We start from the raw sequence: 16,807 nt of genomic DNA, 5'->3' as shown, positions 1-16,807 counted from the left end.
ACGGTATTAACTGTGTCCAAAGCTTCGAGAATCAGCCGGGTTTATTGACAATATTTACCAATATATGGCCGAGTGTCTATTTTCAAACGAATTCATCCAGATCATGCTGCTCTCGAAACGGATAAAATTAATTGGTTTTATTCCCTAAACTGCAGCTTTCTCGAGAGAGAGTTGGAACAAGGAAGCAAAAAATGCTTTTCACGAATAAAGGTATATAGCCTAACTTTAAAAAATGAAATAAGATAAAACTTCCTTCTAAGCTGACTATGAAAAGAAAAAATACAGAGTTCATTTGTACAGCAGTCGAAGTTGAGCGCCCCGGACAAAAGGCCAACCATTGCCAAAATGTCACATCTGGCGTGTGTGATCAATTCAACGACTCTATTGAATTCGCATTCCCTTCCAAACAGATAAAAACAATACAGGGGTTACCCAATCGTATTGGATAATCTGATAACGCTTATGATTATCCGGTAATATATAAGCGCAAAAATAAAACTAATGTTGAGCAAAGTTCTCAACCTTCGTGTAACATCTTAATCCTCTACTATATTTGATCGTCAGCTTCTAGAATACGCTTTATAATCAACTTTTTATATCAAGCTGATAATCGCGATATCTCAATATTATGATCAGCTAAGTGTGATGTCACTTCAACAGTTCGCCTGACTATCCGTATTTCAGTGCGGGCGCCCTGGCTCTTGAGTAATCATTCTTACGACTTCGGACTGTTGCTAGCAGGTCTTCTTTATACCTCGGACAATTAACTATCATCTTAGTATTTTAACCTTTGAGAAGTTTGAGAGAATGACATAATCATGACGTCAGAGTGATAGCTTGGGATGTCTGAAATGCGAGATCGGTCCGTTTTTATGTTAGACAGTCGAACCCCGTTGGTGGAGAACATTGGATTTGCTCTGCATTCGATAAGAGCCAGTACTATGAGGAGTTTTGTAACAACTATCAGGAGATGTTTTCTCCTTCTATTTATTTCCCTATTAGGAATTGCCACTTCAGCTGTTCGTTATGACAAGTAAGTGCAATTTATAATTTTGAAAATGTTTCTTTCTGCAGTTTTTTAACTTACAAATAACTATTTGAAATGTTTAAATAAAAGAAATTCGATTTGGGAGTATTTAATTGCAATATACATGTAGACAAAGAATTTGTTGCCATTAGCGAGTAAGACTTGTTTTCATTATTTTACTAGAATTTAAGTTTTTTTTTTTAATCAAGTTGTACGGTAAAGCTCGATGTGAATTGTTTATCACCTGAATTTTTGTTTATAGCGAATACAGTGTGTCCTCAAAATAATTAATGTAGTAAAACCCCTGGTCAACGTTATTTACCCTGCATTGTTTTCAATATAAGACATCCTAAAGGAAATCTATCGTAACTCCTGACTTAGCTGTTTGGGGCAGGGTATCGGTGAAATATGTTTGTGGGTGGGTTGGTGAGTATACACGTCCTTATCCATTGAAGGTTTTAGTTTTGATTTTCATGATTATGAATACCCCTTTCCCATCGTCCTTTGTTGGTGCCCCTCTATATCCGAAAGCACGTTGTGCCGCCCGGTCATTTCAGCTTTTTTTATTCAGATCGTCCATCCATGTGGACCGCTGTTGGGCAAACCTCTGCATGTAAAATGATATGCGATGACCAGACATCTCATGTGAATTCCTTCAGTGTTAGATGAGGAATTTATTATATGATTTGGGAGGTTCACAAAATATGTCACAATTTCCGAGGGGGATCGCATCGAAGGTGTTATAGTTTGCATGATTGTTCCAATTTATTGCATGACATTTTCTACTCCCACATTTGAGAAAAGAAATGATGTATGAAATATATATATTTTTTAAATAATGTTTGTTAAATTCTACTCTGTTTAAACGCAACTCAATCATAGAGGCACAAATTTTGATATACACGGGTCACTCCTTGAACTATACCAACGCATAATATGGGAGCGGGTCAAGGTTTTTCCAAAGGGGGGGGGCACATTTTCCCGATGAATTTTGACAAAAAAAAAAAAAAGGTTTTCACCGAAAATTGAAAGTCATTTCGTTCGCGAAAATTTACAAGCAAAAAAAAATCCTCACTTTCAAAAGGGGAGGGGGAACAGTTGGGTTAAGGAATTTATGTAGTCATTTTCATTCTAGCTGACAAAGCAGTATCAAAGGCGCTCTTCTACTCGCACTGCTGAACGCCTTTACCGATCCTGAACCAATAAAAACAAATCTGTATCCCTCTCATATATCTTCTATATCACACCAGCTGTGGCTTTCTTTCACTCTCCTACTCAAATTTTACTTTTAGGTTCAGGCAATCATTCATCAGATGTTTTGGGGCAGATACAATTAAAACAAAATTGAATTATCGCCAGAAAATATCCATGGTGAAATTGCAAGTATGTTCGCAAATAAATCATTTGACTTGATGATTGAATATAACTGCTGAGTTTCGCAACAACGAAAAAACATCCCGGGACAACATACCTTGGAGAAACTTCGGGAGAAACTTCCTCTGAGGTTTGATCGTGTCGTGTTATTACAGTCATGTATCAATTTTGGCACACTGGAATATTACACAATTCGCCTATATCTTGAAGACCGAGCTTGAGGAAAAAAAAACTTTCTTTACAGCTGATAAAGACCTTTGTTATTTTTAGTATACATTAATGATATAGTAAATTCATCTTCCATTCTTTCTTTCATCTTATTCGCCGATGATACTAATATTTTGTTATCTCACAAGAACTTACCAGAATTAACAAATATAATGAATTCATCATGGTTTAAATGTAGTAAGTTATATCTTAACATAAGTAAAACTCATATTATTCATTTTCAATCATCTCATAGAAATGAAAATTTTACACAAGATATAAAAATTGATAATGTGCCTTTAGATAAAAAAGAATACGTAAAATTCCTTGGTATCACAATAGACAAGCATTTATCATGGACTCCGCACATAAGCAACGTGTCTTCCTTTGTAGCTAAAGGAATTAGAATACTATGTAAACTAAAAAAAATCTTACCAGAGAAATCTCTTGTTATGATATATAATACATTGATTTTACCATATATTCACTACTGTAACCTCATTTGGGGGGATATCTGCAAGACAAGGCTTAATCATATACTTTTATTGCAAAAGAAAGCGGTTAGAATTTGTTCAAAATCTGCATATCTTTCACATACAGACCCTCTTTTTTATCGTCTTAAAATATTTAAGATAAATGATATTAATACTTTACAAATAGCACCGTTTATGTATAGATATAATTATGACATGCTTCCTCCAGTATTCACGGATTTATTTTCATATAATAACAATTTACACTCATATCCAACAAGAACATGCAATAATATTCACTTAAACAATCCCAGGACACTATTTGCACAAAAAACACTAAGACATCATGGATCTGATATTTGGAATGCATTGCCAGATTCACTCAAGCTGACAAGATCATTTTTATTCCTTTAAACGAACTATAAAAGAATTGCAATTAAACCAATACCTAACAAATAAAAAAAAATCATTACCATTGTTATCATTATTTTAATTAGACATTGACTTTTATCTAGAACATGTATAAATTAAAAATCAAACAACAAAACGTGTTATTTTCTAAAATTCCATGCTAAGGACCAAGCATCTCCCTTTCCCACCCCCCCCCCCCCCGTCCCTCATGCACTTGCACGTTTAATGACAATAGATATTAATTATTTTGGCAGTTTTCCAGGGCTGTTACGTTTTCAAGCTTTGCTTTTGTGACGACCCTTGCAACCATCCTATTTATTGTTTAACAGAAAATACCACTTAATATTTTTCATTTATGTAAGATATATTTGATGATTTATATACAAAACTATTGTTCATTATCTTGATGTCAAATTTTCAGATATGTATTTTCTTGTCCGGAGTTTTGTTATGAAAAATGTTGCAAAAACCAATTAATGAAAATGAAATGAAAATGAAAAGACCAATCATCCGAGATTGGTCAAAAGAAGGAGTATATCCTTATTGGTCATAAGTGGGAACGTCAAAAACAGTTTGAAGCTCCTTGGTCGAATAGGCTCTACGATGAAGGTATAGAATACCATTTCATTATTTTATATATGTATTTATATTGTTTAGTTTGAAAGAAAATCTAAAGATTTATGTAGGCAGAATGCAAGAAAATAAAATAAAAAAAGTTGGCGAAATCACGATTAAATTTAGGCCTACAATACTATACAGAATAGAATGGGAGCAAAAGATGAGCGAATTCGCAGAAACGTAAAAAATAAAACGAAACCAATGAATGATTTAAAATATATATCAATTATCAGGCGCGGATCCAGGAGGGGGTCGAGCCGGCCCCGCCCCCCCCTATTTTTTGGCAACCTGCAGAAAAAAGTGTACTCTTTAACTTGATAGAAACGATGTAAAACAGAAAGAAAAGTAAGAAAGAGGTATTATACCCATGATGTGTAATTTACAGCCTCATACAGCCGGCCCGACCCGAAAGGAAACAAGAAAAAGGTGAGGGGAAGAATAGGAAAATATAATTTATATTAAAAATTTCGCTCGCGCTTCGCGCTCGCATTGCCTGTGTAATGAATCTATATCAAGAGGATTAAATGGCACTTAATATATCCAGTTCTGAAATCAATTTGCACACAATTTTTTAGCTCGCACATCAAGCTTTCATTATTTTGTTTGATTAACACAAATTGTTAATATATATCAAAATTTTCAGCTCGCGCTGCGCGCTCGCATTGTTTGATTTGTGAGATACCTATCCTCTTTTGAAATTCTTACCAAAATTTCTCAAAATGCCACTTTATCATGTCAGTATAAATCTAAGCTCGTGCTTCGCGCTCGCATTTAATTGTATGAGACACAGCTTGTTCTTTATTTAAATAAAGACGTGCTTAGACTGTCCAGTTTCAGGTCGGAATATCAAAATATCGCACACTCATTATTTAATTGGTGATAGTTGTATCCTCTTCATTAATCACTAAAAACATTCCTAATTGAGTCCCTTTTCACGTTACTATATTAAAATTTCGACTCGCGCTTCGCGCTCGCATTGTTTAGTTGGATACTTATCTTTGTTCATGATTATAAAAACTGCTCAGAATCTTCAGGTCTAAGGACATGAAATATCAAAGAATTTAAGCTCGCGTATTATATTAAGACCACATGAGATACCTTATCTTGTTTATAACAATAAAAACTTCAGTCTTTAGTTAGGACTACCCCCTGAAAAACCAACAAAAAAATCAGATTATAGCGGCCAAACGAGAAAAATGTTGATGAAAATATTTTTCGCCCCCCCTCCCTATTGGCGAAAGCTGGATCCGCCCCTGATTATACAATATTTCATCCCCGTACCTAGGAGGTACGTGGTATAACTTGGATGTGAGAAGGCTAAATTAAGGCTTGGTCTCACTGCACTTACGGATGCAGAGAGGGTGTAAAACGGAAAAAAATCTTGCCATCAGTTGGAAAATGTTATGTATCCGTTGTGTACTCTTTGTATATACGTGTTTCATACGCTCTATATCCATCGAGCATCCGTCCACTGTGATTTCAATTTTCGCCCATTTTGTCTATTTTCTGGAGCGGATGAAAACGGATGGAGCCATCTCGAAATTTTGCTTGTCCGCTGTATCCGTTGTGAATACGTTTTGTGTCCGTCGCGGGGTCCGTCGGCTGGTGTGACCAGGCCTTAGAAGGCCTGGTCACACCGCCAGAACTTTGCTGGAGCGTTCCTGGAGCGGTGAAATAAATTCATCACCGCTTGTTACCGGTCACCACCGTTTAACATAGGTCCATGGTTTAACAGAAGTTGGCCCCCGTTAAGGTAACGCTATATACGCTCGACCACCGCTGATGTCCCTCCTAAAGTTTTGAGCTGCTCAAAATATTGCGAGCGGTGAGGAGCGGGCAATTTTCCGCTCCGGCAAAGTTCACCACCGCTCCAACAACGCCCAGACAAAGTTTGGCACCGCTAGACGCAAGTTCGTGTACGCTTGGGTGAGCTAGACCAACGCAGAAATCTTGAACGCTGGACCACCGCTGCCTCGTCAGCTTCAAACGTTGCACAAACTTTGATGGAGCAGTTGTATGCGTTTTACGAGCGGATACGGGATTGTTGGATTGGTGTCGTGCTTCGAAGCAGCGATCCATTGCGATGATGAACTTTGGTTTGGCGTTGGTATGGAGGTGTCGGAGCGGGACCAGAATTTGATGAACTTCAGCTATCGACTTATATAAAAAATCTATCAGAACTTATATCAAAGCGAACCGTTCAGCTCGGCAGTCAAAAGCTGTATGCCGCTAACCAACTTTAAACCCCCGCCGAGCCATGCGCAAAACGCCGTCACCGCTAAACCAACGCTCGCTACCGCTCCCTATCGTTAAACCAACGCTAAAGCAAAGCCGGCTTCAGCGGTGCACCGCTAAGGCAACGCCCGTGTTTTCGATTCCCTCCCCCCACCATTTTGTGCGCGGTGACAAGCTTTGTCGGAATGCGGACCCCTTTCCCTACCGTTCAAGGAACGCTCCAGCAAGGTTCGGGTGGTGTAACCAGGCCTTAAAGTAAGATTAATAAAATGGAGGGACGGAAAGAGAGGGAAAGACAAAGAAGAACTCTGGACATAAGTATAGTAGTAGCGAAGATAAATGTACGTGTAGGTGAAAGTGGAAAATAAGAAAGATGTTAAAAAGAGAGATGGTCATGTAACGTTGGAGAACAATAACGTACATTTCAGTCTTTCAGCCAACTGATGAAATAGAAATGGTAAAGAAAGAAAGTGTTGATAACTTAATGGAGTGAATGGTGATATGATTTTGGGGAGAAAATAGAGAGGGAGAGATGGGGAAGGGAGCAATGATGATCACTAATGTGAAAATCAGCTATCATGACAAAAACAGACACATAATGTACGAAGCCAAATGTTGATTTGAATAATATAGTATAAACAATGCTAATTCTATATGTTCAGGGAGGAATTAATCACTGTTTCACTTGACAATGAGGAGAAAATTAGAATATTTCATATCATAAAATGCAAAAGAAATAGTGAGTGGATGACGTCATCAGTCTCCTCATTTGCATACCAACCAGGATGTGCATAATTTTTATAAATGTTTTGTGATATTAAGTGAAACTTGAAAATGTCATAACTTTCTTATTTTACATCTGGTTTTGATGAAATTTTCAGTGTTATGCTCGTTGGATTTTTCTCTTTTTATTCAAATCAATATTTTTTTGGGGTGGACTTGTCCTTTAAACATAGCCTACGTGTTATCCTTACACATTAGTCGTGTTATTGCCGGAAATATAGCATTTGAGGTTATGAGGATATGGATATTTGTATTGATAAGACAAAACCAAAATACACCGTACCCCCAATAATGTAGGAATCATGGACGACTGAGGTAAAGTCTGGAGCTTATCATTCATGCAAACGTGCGAGGTCGAAAATCTCACTCAGTACAAAATAATCATTTCAGTAATAACCCGTATAGGATGTTATTAATAAATCAGCACAGTTTCCGGCCGAATTTCGAATCTTCCCGCGTTTGGAAACTTTTCATTCATTTCTTTCAGCAGATGATATGGATGATTTGATACCCGTCTTTCTCTTTCTCTGTCTTTATAGGGCACTGTTTCACACTGTTCTCTCCGCGTTGATTTGCTTAAGAATATTTTCACGCATAAACAAAGAAATATAATTTACAGCTTGGGTTTATTAGAGCTTCGATGTATTATCTTGTTCTCTCAGTCTGCTTGCTTCCTTACTTGTATTGTCGCAGCCAGTTTCCGGCGACGAAGGATAATGAAAATTTCTTATGGTTTAAAAAGTGGTATATCGATTCATTAATTCAAAAGAAAAAAAAATTAATAAATAAATAAACAAATATTTGTATCAATTTGTCGTCATTATATTATTATCGGTAACCATAATTATCTTGAAATATTGTTTTTGCACAACGTTTGACATCTGTATACTCAAATTAATGAGATATTAGGTTATTTTTGTTTTCTTTCTTTATTTCACAATAATGCCCAACAAATGGTTCAGGTTTCATAGACATAAAGAGCCTACCCTAAAGTACCCTAAAAACGTTTTAGTGATGGGTTACAGTCATATTACTTTTTATAATGTTTATTAGTGCCCATTTACAAAGAAATACTTAGGTAAACATCGGCATTATACTAATTTTAATACAGCTAATCTTGCGTGATTAGGAAATCATTTACATTCTTCATGCATTCTTGGAAATTTTAATTGAAATATTTGCAATTCCAAGAAAAATTTCTAAATCTGAATCACTCTTGTGCGATCGGAATTAGAATACATTATAATGCACATCAATAAACCTTCATGAATGCAAAATGGGCAAAGAAAGGGCAATCATAATCATGAACCTACTAGGGAAGATTATGTTTATATTCAATTTTCACTGAGAGAAAAAAACACACTGACAATCACTCACTAATCACAAACTACTTTTCTCATAATGCCTTCGGCAGAAGACCAAAGTGGAAATACGTTAGAGAGAATTTCATTCTAGGATAATATCAAACATTTTCAAAAAAAAAAGATTTCGCCCGACGGTGGACATGGTGAATGGATATTTTTGTTACCATAGTAACTGAATTTTTTTCTAGCTATAAAAGCAGATGGATTGTTTTCACGTGATCTGCGACAATGATGACAAACTACCTGCATGCAGTCCTATCTGAGGGCTTGGGAAACGAAGAAATGTTTAGGATATTTTACCCATAATGCAACATTTAAAATCATGTAGTCTTATTAAAATAACATTGAATGGAATGATGAATTACTTTCCTATAATCTTTACAACAATCGTATTACAATATTTACCAACAAACAAAATGTTTACAGTATATTATGCTTCCAGGCATTCCCGTTTTTATCCCAATCAGGATCGAATGGTCATCTTATTGTTATAAACAACATTCACGATCATTTTCCGATTATTAGATGAAAATGTATAGGCCTATTTATCAAGACTGTTCTAAAATACATATAGCTGTCTTGTATTGGTTTAATGGTTACAAATATGTTCAGCAGTGTAATTTCTAGAGAGATGATTTTTCACTCTTTTCAATAAATTTGCCAGTCTCTTTCAATCGTATTTTTCTATCGTTTCTGTCATATTAAAACTAACTTTGCGTGAGTAAAGATAATTATTACGCATTTATAGATTGATGGATCTCGATGGAGATACTTCATGTACTTACCAGAGATCCTAGTTTCATAAAACCACAGCTCGGTTGTCTGTTTATTCATCACGTATATACCACAGACATCCGAACTGCGGTTTTATGCCCTCCCCTTCGAAGGCGGGCAAAGGACATCACAATATTCACAAGTCCTAAAACATCCCTTATAAAACCCGACAACATAAATATTTTTTTCTGCCATGAAAATGCCTTTGATTGAAGATTCCAGCAATGAAAGTTTCTCCTTCGAAAATCCGAGCTCAAGTTAATCTCATCCAGATTAAGTTGGATTGATTGACCTATCTACTGTATAGCGCCTGTAAATATTATTTCCCTGTTCCCTTACTGTGCAATTTGATTTTGAGCTTGGACCTATACTTCTACTGTCATGATCTGAATGGTTATAACAACCAGGGACATGCATGGTAAGTCCCTGTAACAACTGCCTTTGATACGTTTCTCCGTGCCCTTGAAATAATTGCATACAACTATAATGCTTAACAAAAAATGAAGTGTAGTTCATCAGCAGAGGTCTTACCCCTTTAAAATTTTAGGGTTTGAATTTTGGATATTCCACCATCATCGAAATTTCCAAGAGAGCGAGGCAAGAAAGCCAAAATAATGTATATATTTTTTTAATTTATAGTACATTTTGTAATACAATTGGCGTAAGAAAACTGAAAACTCAAATCGTCAGACATTTTAGGAAATTTGTAAAAATTATCAATATTGAAAAATAGAAAACAACAAAAGTACCTTTTCATTTTGAGAAAGCAGCATTTCCATTTCGAGATTCATTACAGTTCACTTATCCCACTAGCCGTATTTTAAGTACAGAATTATATAGTTACATTAATTCTGAAGTTCAGTAATCAATAATTTTCCAACCCCAAATGTTAAAAAATAATTAACCATCTGATTTTTAATTCAGGTATTAGATTTTCAATTGCACCCATTCGCCTATTCATGTTTTAACAGCAAAATTATATAATCACTGTGTTATCAATCAAGTCAACCAATATGATGACAGTCTATAATTTTTGCTTATGCATACCTGTACAGCAACTATTTCGCAAATTTTTTAACTGAATCATTTTGTGTAAATCTCTTACATTTAAGACCTTGGCTTTGCAGCGTAGAATGTAGAATAAATCTTTTCTTTCCAAGTTATTTTCTAGAATATGCCTAGTTTTGCTTTCAGTCGGTTAACTGTTTCATTCTACCTGGAATGGAACAAAATTGACAAAATTTGTCAATCTCCAATGATATCCTTTAACGCAGTCTAGTATGGCGATGAATTATTAAGGATAAAGTTTATCTGTCATGTGATGAACCATTCTCATTTCGCTCGAGATTGTTAACATGTTGTTTTTTTTTTTTTTTTTAACTTAAACTGACATAAAGCACACTTGAATTGACAGGTTTGACGTCGCATAATGTAGGTCGTCCGAATCATGTTTTATTCATGACAAATTAATGCTGGATATAACAGTTCAATCTAACTATCATCTCGTGCTGCTATTCTAAGGAAACCGAAGGATAAATAATATTTGCATATATGTCGCGATATTCGAAAAAGGGTTATCAATATAGATTTATTGAATTTAGATTTATGCGTTTCAGCCAGATGAAATTAGAAATGAAAAAATGGATAAACTTAAATCGAGGCAGCCGATACCTATGGAAATTGGTACTAATGGAATTCGATTCATATAAAGATATAAAATTATGGTTTAATTGTTTATTTCAGCGGCATAGCTAGTTATTTAGGCCTATCACCATATCTAGGTATCATGATGTGGGGGAGGTGATGTGCCCCCCCCCCCGCAGATTTCCTAGTTTCTTAAGCATTGATTATTTACCCCTTTATATTTTAAGCAGCGAGGATATTCGAAGAAAAAAAAGTTTATTGTTACACTACAATTTCCATACCCTCCATCATAAAAACGAAAATATTCGAAAAAATAATCCAAAGCGATCGCGACAACAAAAAACAAAGTTATCCAAACATTGACAGATATCGTAATTTTTCTAGACAAATAAACAAAGAACTTGAAACGGAATGAACGCCTCATACAGTCTACATAATTTGAATATCAAATAATCCTTGTTTATGTTTATCTCTATTTATGAAAAGAAAAGGGGAAACTCCGTAATGGATCTAGATATTTTATAAATGCACTTGTATGACCACGAATAACAAAGATGACGCACTTGCTAACTCGGGGTGTTTCGTCATTTTTTTTTAAGTTTGATAGAATAGCTTCAAAGTCGAAATATGTTTCTGAAGATCTTATAACCGATCAGGTCGATTTTTAGAGGGTAGATGTTAGCATGTATTCGAAATTAAACTGACAGAAAACACTTAGTATGACGTCGTGTATCTGTGCGTGTATTCATGGAAATCAATAGATACAGTCACGGTGATCGTTTCAGTTTTTAGACTGTCTTTAAGCCACGATGACAAAGTGTCCATTGATTGCTAACAAAAGTCATTTGATAAGTAATTAACAGGATGACATATTTGGGGGTTTGGCTTGATAAGTAATATATCAACATGAAAAGGAGGCCAGCGCATTGAAAATATGGATAATCGCTTACTGTATACTTGCCAGACAGTATATCGAGATTAAAATGATCAATAATTAACTTTGTTTCATGAGGTTCCTCCCTCGGATCCTCTGACACAATTTATAATGGGTTTTTTTAGGGGGGGATTTGGCAATCGTCCCTGTACCTCTCTTGCCTTGCAATCAATAATGAAAATCTGAAAAGAAATTGGCAATGGGCTTGTCTAGGGCTTGTCTATTCAGAAGTAAGTTTAGGAGTAGGAACCACCCCCCCTCCCCCCCCCCCTCCCTTATCCCGATTCCCTGGTTGGCTAGGGTGTGTCCTTATTATACCCATTATCTGCACGATTGGTAGCGGTCAAATTTATAATTGGGTTGGATAGCGACTCTGATGATGTATGTGTGACTGAGGTACTAACAATCACCAAGGAGGCCCGATACTCTATATATATGTATATAAAGAGTGAGCATTTTAACAAGTGTTTTTAAGAATAAAAAAATGATGTGAGTCACTCATTCACCTTGAAGGCATGCAGTAAGTAACTTTGTCCATGATTGAAAATAAAATTTACTGATTCAGCTCTAAATTCAATAGTAAATTACAATCATTTAATGACAGAAGGGAATGGTCAAAGCTTTATAACTCTAAGTAATTCTTCCTCCATATAATTTATGATCTCCATAGGTTTATTTTCGTTTGGTCCAATGCCAATTCGTCCAATCGCCAACTTGTCTACTATCATTTTGGTCTACTGTCAGTTCGTCCAATATGTACATGGTCTAATTTTCGCCCACTCATCATTTGTCTAATAACCAGTTGGTCCAATAGTCATTTAATCCATATGCCATTTGGTCTAATTAGACAAAAATGGGCAAAATGAATGAAAATAAAACGAATATTAGACCAACTGGTTATGAGACGAAATGGTCATAGAAAAACTGGAGATTAAACGAAGTGATGATTGGACCAAATGGTTATTCGACCAAATGGTTGCTAGACGAAATGTTGATGGACAGAATGGCATTAGACTAAATGAAGGTAGACCATGTGGTGAGTGGACGGGTTAGCAGTGACCGAATTGGCATTTTACCGCCTCCATATATTGTAAATTGGTGGATTGTACAGCCAACGCGGTCTGCCCGCTGGGTGCTCCCTGGTAAACGGTGTTTGGTGAAACTACTCTTCTCTTTTAAGATAGTCAACGGCTTCCGGCTATTCGTCATTTTTTGTTATTTCTTACCAAAGAGTATACATGTACCCCTCTGTTACATCAGGCTTTTTTAAGGGATATTCCGGGCTGAAAATATTCATATCTCAATAAATAGAGTAAAATTCACAGAGCAAAGTGCTGAAAATTTCATCAAAATCGGATAACAAATAATGAAGTTATTGAATAAAGTTTAGCATTATTTTGTGACAATACACTGTTAGAAAATGTATCCTTTAAATAAAAGAAGTTCCTGCAGCAGAGTCTCGAGAACACCTGTAAACTTACCAGATTGCGTAATCTTACATTATATCATGTAAAATTATAGGAAATTGGTATGTGGTATATGGAACCTTACAAATTTCCTTAAATAAAACACCCTTTTTAAACAGAACTGTTCTGTTAAATTGAAGAAAATTCCTGTTTTATGAATTTACAGAATGATTCTGTTATTGCTTTCTGCAAAATCTTCTTTTTTCTGTAATATCAGGGTTTTTTAACAGTGTAGTTATATGCACATCATCATGAATATTCATTAGGTCGGCTGATGATGTCACATCCCCACTTTACTTTTTCTTATGTAATTACATGAAATCATAATTCTTTCATTGTTTCATACATGTGTGAATAATGTGTCTCCTCTATAATGAAATAAGTTGCAGCAATTAATATCAAATGCACTAATCAGTTGTCAATCCAATTTTTTCAGTTCTTGGCAGAAAATTTTTGAATAAACCTTAATTCATATAATAAAATACAAAAGAACAAGTGGGGATATGACATCATCAATATTTGCTCATTTCATATTCATGAACACATGCCCAGAACTGTTTCATCGGAATAATGCAAATCTTTAAAATGCCATAACTTTGTTATTCATTGTCCGATTTTGATCAATTTTTCAGGTTTTTGTTTGTCTGATTTTTCTTTATCTGTTTGAATCATATTATTTTCAGCCCGGAGCATCCCTTTATGATACTTTTGCATGACAAAGTTGGCCCGCGTCTTTAAAATTATTTTGAACTTTAAGCTGCCTGTCAGTAGTTAAATAACCTTGACTTAAGCGGTCTGCATTATTTTCGGAATCTGGTTGTGTATAGACATTGAAATGATCGGGGGTCCGTTTCATGAAAGTTGTCAGCACTGACAAGTTGTCTTTCTCCGACAGTTACCTTAGCAACAGTCAAAACCTAGGATTTAACTGAAATAGTCAGCACTGACCATGATTTAGTATGTGCTGACAAATTTGATACAACACCCCCTGGCGTTAACACACATTGCCCTTTCTCGCCTAAAATCTATCGCCCTCAAAACATTTGAGCCTCGAAACGGGAGGGTCTAGGTTCGAATGCACTAACCCTAAAAGGAAAGTCGTTATGTGTTGATCTCTATTCTGGTAATCTATTAAAAATTACGTACATCTAAGATGAGCCGTTGCTATGACAACGAGTCATGCCGGCTGCACGTATCTTTCTCGCCACGCCTTGATATCTGCAGCATTTGCTTAGCTATCCAGGGTAACAGGGGACATAACCCTGACTTAGTGAATTGGAAAGGAGCAAGAATACAGATGAAAATATAGCGAGGGAAAACAAAAGAGAATGATACAAAAACACAAAACACGTGATCACTATGTAAATATTCCCACTCACTATCATCCTAACATCATCCACCACCGACATGCAGACAGGCGGACTTTTCACTCATTTGCAAAGTGATTGTATTGTGTTTTTCCACATCTTTATTTTCATCGAATATCCGTTCGAATCCGGCTGACTTGACTTTTACACTACGGCAGATGTATCACAAAATTAATCTTTGATTCAAACATCTATTTTTGACTCACGTGAAAATTTCTCCGAATATATGTGTATCTGAATGACCCAGCCCCCTCAATATGATTGCCTTATTACCCTTTCCTGTGCTGTATACGCAGACGGTCTAAGATATCAGACGATATCGAATGACGACAAAAACAGGCGGGGAAAATAGGAAGATGTGTTTATTATCTTTACAGAATTAAGTGAGGTTCGTATTAGAAGGAAGGAAAATGTGTTTAATATCCCTCGAGAAAACACCTTTTAGGATTGTAGAGGCGTATTTAAGAAAGAACCCACCAATTCACCGAGCCGCAATATTATAGTATGGATGGGAATGAATTCTTGGGTGATATAATTATCTTTAGACTAAACTATAGATCAATCCTCAAGATTATGTTAGACTACAAAAATATATAACAAACGGGCTTTTCAAAGATAAAAGTTGAATTGAATTGAAATTATTAATAAATTTCGTTCACTTGACATGAGCATTTAGTCTTAGAATGATACAATGATAACACACAAAAATAATTATAACAGTATATCGTATACATGGTATATCAGTAAGATAAAAATTGTATCATTATTGAAACAAAAGTGATAATAAAGATGTAAAAGCTTTCCCGATATAGCTTTTATAATCTTGTGAAATTGCATGTTTTAAATGCACTTTTGGTCGTTTTATTGAAAAAGCTAGCTTTTTTCAAATAACACATTTTCATTACATCTTTGACATAGAAAAATATAAAACAAACAGTATGTTAGAGATTCCAACGAAAACTGTACTCTATCAAACCCTTGATTTATCCCGGGTTTTTTTTTTTTTTCATTCTTTAAGAAATTTTCAAAACCCTGGGAAAAGCTCGGGATATAAGACGAAGAAAAAAAAAATCATAAAAAATTGCATAAACAGTTAAGATCGCCAGTGCACCATTTTGCTATTGGCCAAAACAAGAGAATCCAGTATCTTGGTGTATGTAAGGGGATATGATCTTCCTAAGGGTCCTTATAGTTCCCATGCGATTAAACTTGTTTTGCGCACATACGATTGTTATTAGCTATCAAACTTAATATTTTCATAGTTATTTAGTCTCATCTCGGAATATTTCTGTTTTGTCGACTCTTTTTTAATCACCGCCCCCCCCCCGCCTCAAATACTGCGAAAATTATATTGTTAATAATGTTACACCTGGATGTATGAACTAAATTTTGTTTTAGTTGAATTTTGTTTTCTTCATTTATTTTATTCGAATTCAGGATGTATACAGCTTTCATTTTGTTAACTTTGTTGAAGTAAACACTGACATCACACCTCACGACTAATTCTGTATTTCATGAAAAAAAATAGAAGAATATAAAATAGAAACTCTTGGAGGGGGACCAAACAAGACAAGGAAGTAACAAATAGGGAAGAGTAGGGAGTTGGATTCAGTGGCGTAAATAATCACAAAATTGGAGGGGCACTTCAATGCACGTAAGAGTCGCGAGAGGGCGAAGCGATCAAGCAACAATTTGTCCTTTTTGAACTGAAATTCTAGATTCTGATAATGTTCTTATAAGAATGGTATCACATTTTCTTATTTTTCTTCCTTTTCTTTCTCACATTTTCCTTATCTTTTTTCTCTGTAGTGTAACTCTTTTGGGATGCAATACCCGAAGACCACTGATTTTGTTAGAGTTATAAAGAAAATGGAAGAGAATTAGCATGATTAGCGAAGAAGAAAGTAAAATAAGTATGTTCAAAGGAGTATACTCGGTCTTGGTAATAAACGAACATACTGAATAACCTGTAAGCTCATCCTATCTATTTAATTTCCAAAATTATTCTAAATTTATTACTGATCTAATATGGTTCTTATATTGACTTTAATGTAGTATTTTGAACTTTTCTAATTTTCATTTGTAGGGGTGGAAGGTGCATGCATAGATAAAAAGACAATTTCTTTTGCA

General features: G+C 35.3%; 1 protein-coding gene across 1 annotated transcript in view; it reads left to right on the top strand.

Annotated features, from left to right (window-relative positions):
* The first annotated feature begins 506 nt into the window (after nt 1–506).
* Nucleotides 507–16,807, top strand: part of LOC129264885 (carboxypeptidase B-like) — a 37,832-nt gene continuing 21,531 nt past the window's right edge. Inside the window, exon 1 of the mRNA XM_064102042.1 lies at nt 507–1,033. Coding sequence (XP_063958112.1) covers nt 843–1,033 — 191 coding nt within the window. The 5' untranslated portion in view covers nt 507–842. The remainder of the gene's footprint in view (nt 1,034–16,807) is intronic.

Source organism: Lytechinus pictus, chromosome 7 (genome assembly GCF_037042905.1).
Source record: "Lytechinus pictus isolate F3 Inbred chromosome 7, Lp3.0, whole genome shotgun sequence".
In the NCBI taxonomy this organism is placed as follows: Eukaryota; Metazoa; Echinodermata; class Echinoidea; order Temnopleuroida; family Toxopneustidae; genus Lytechinus; species Lytechinus pictus.
Note: the sequence above shows the minus strand (reverse complement) of the source record. Positions and strands in the feature narration are given on the sequence as shown.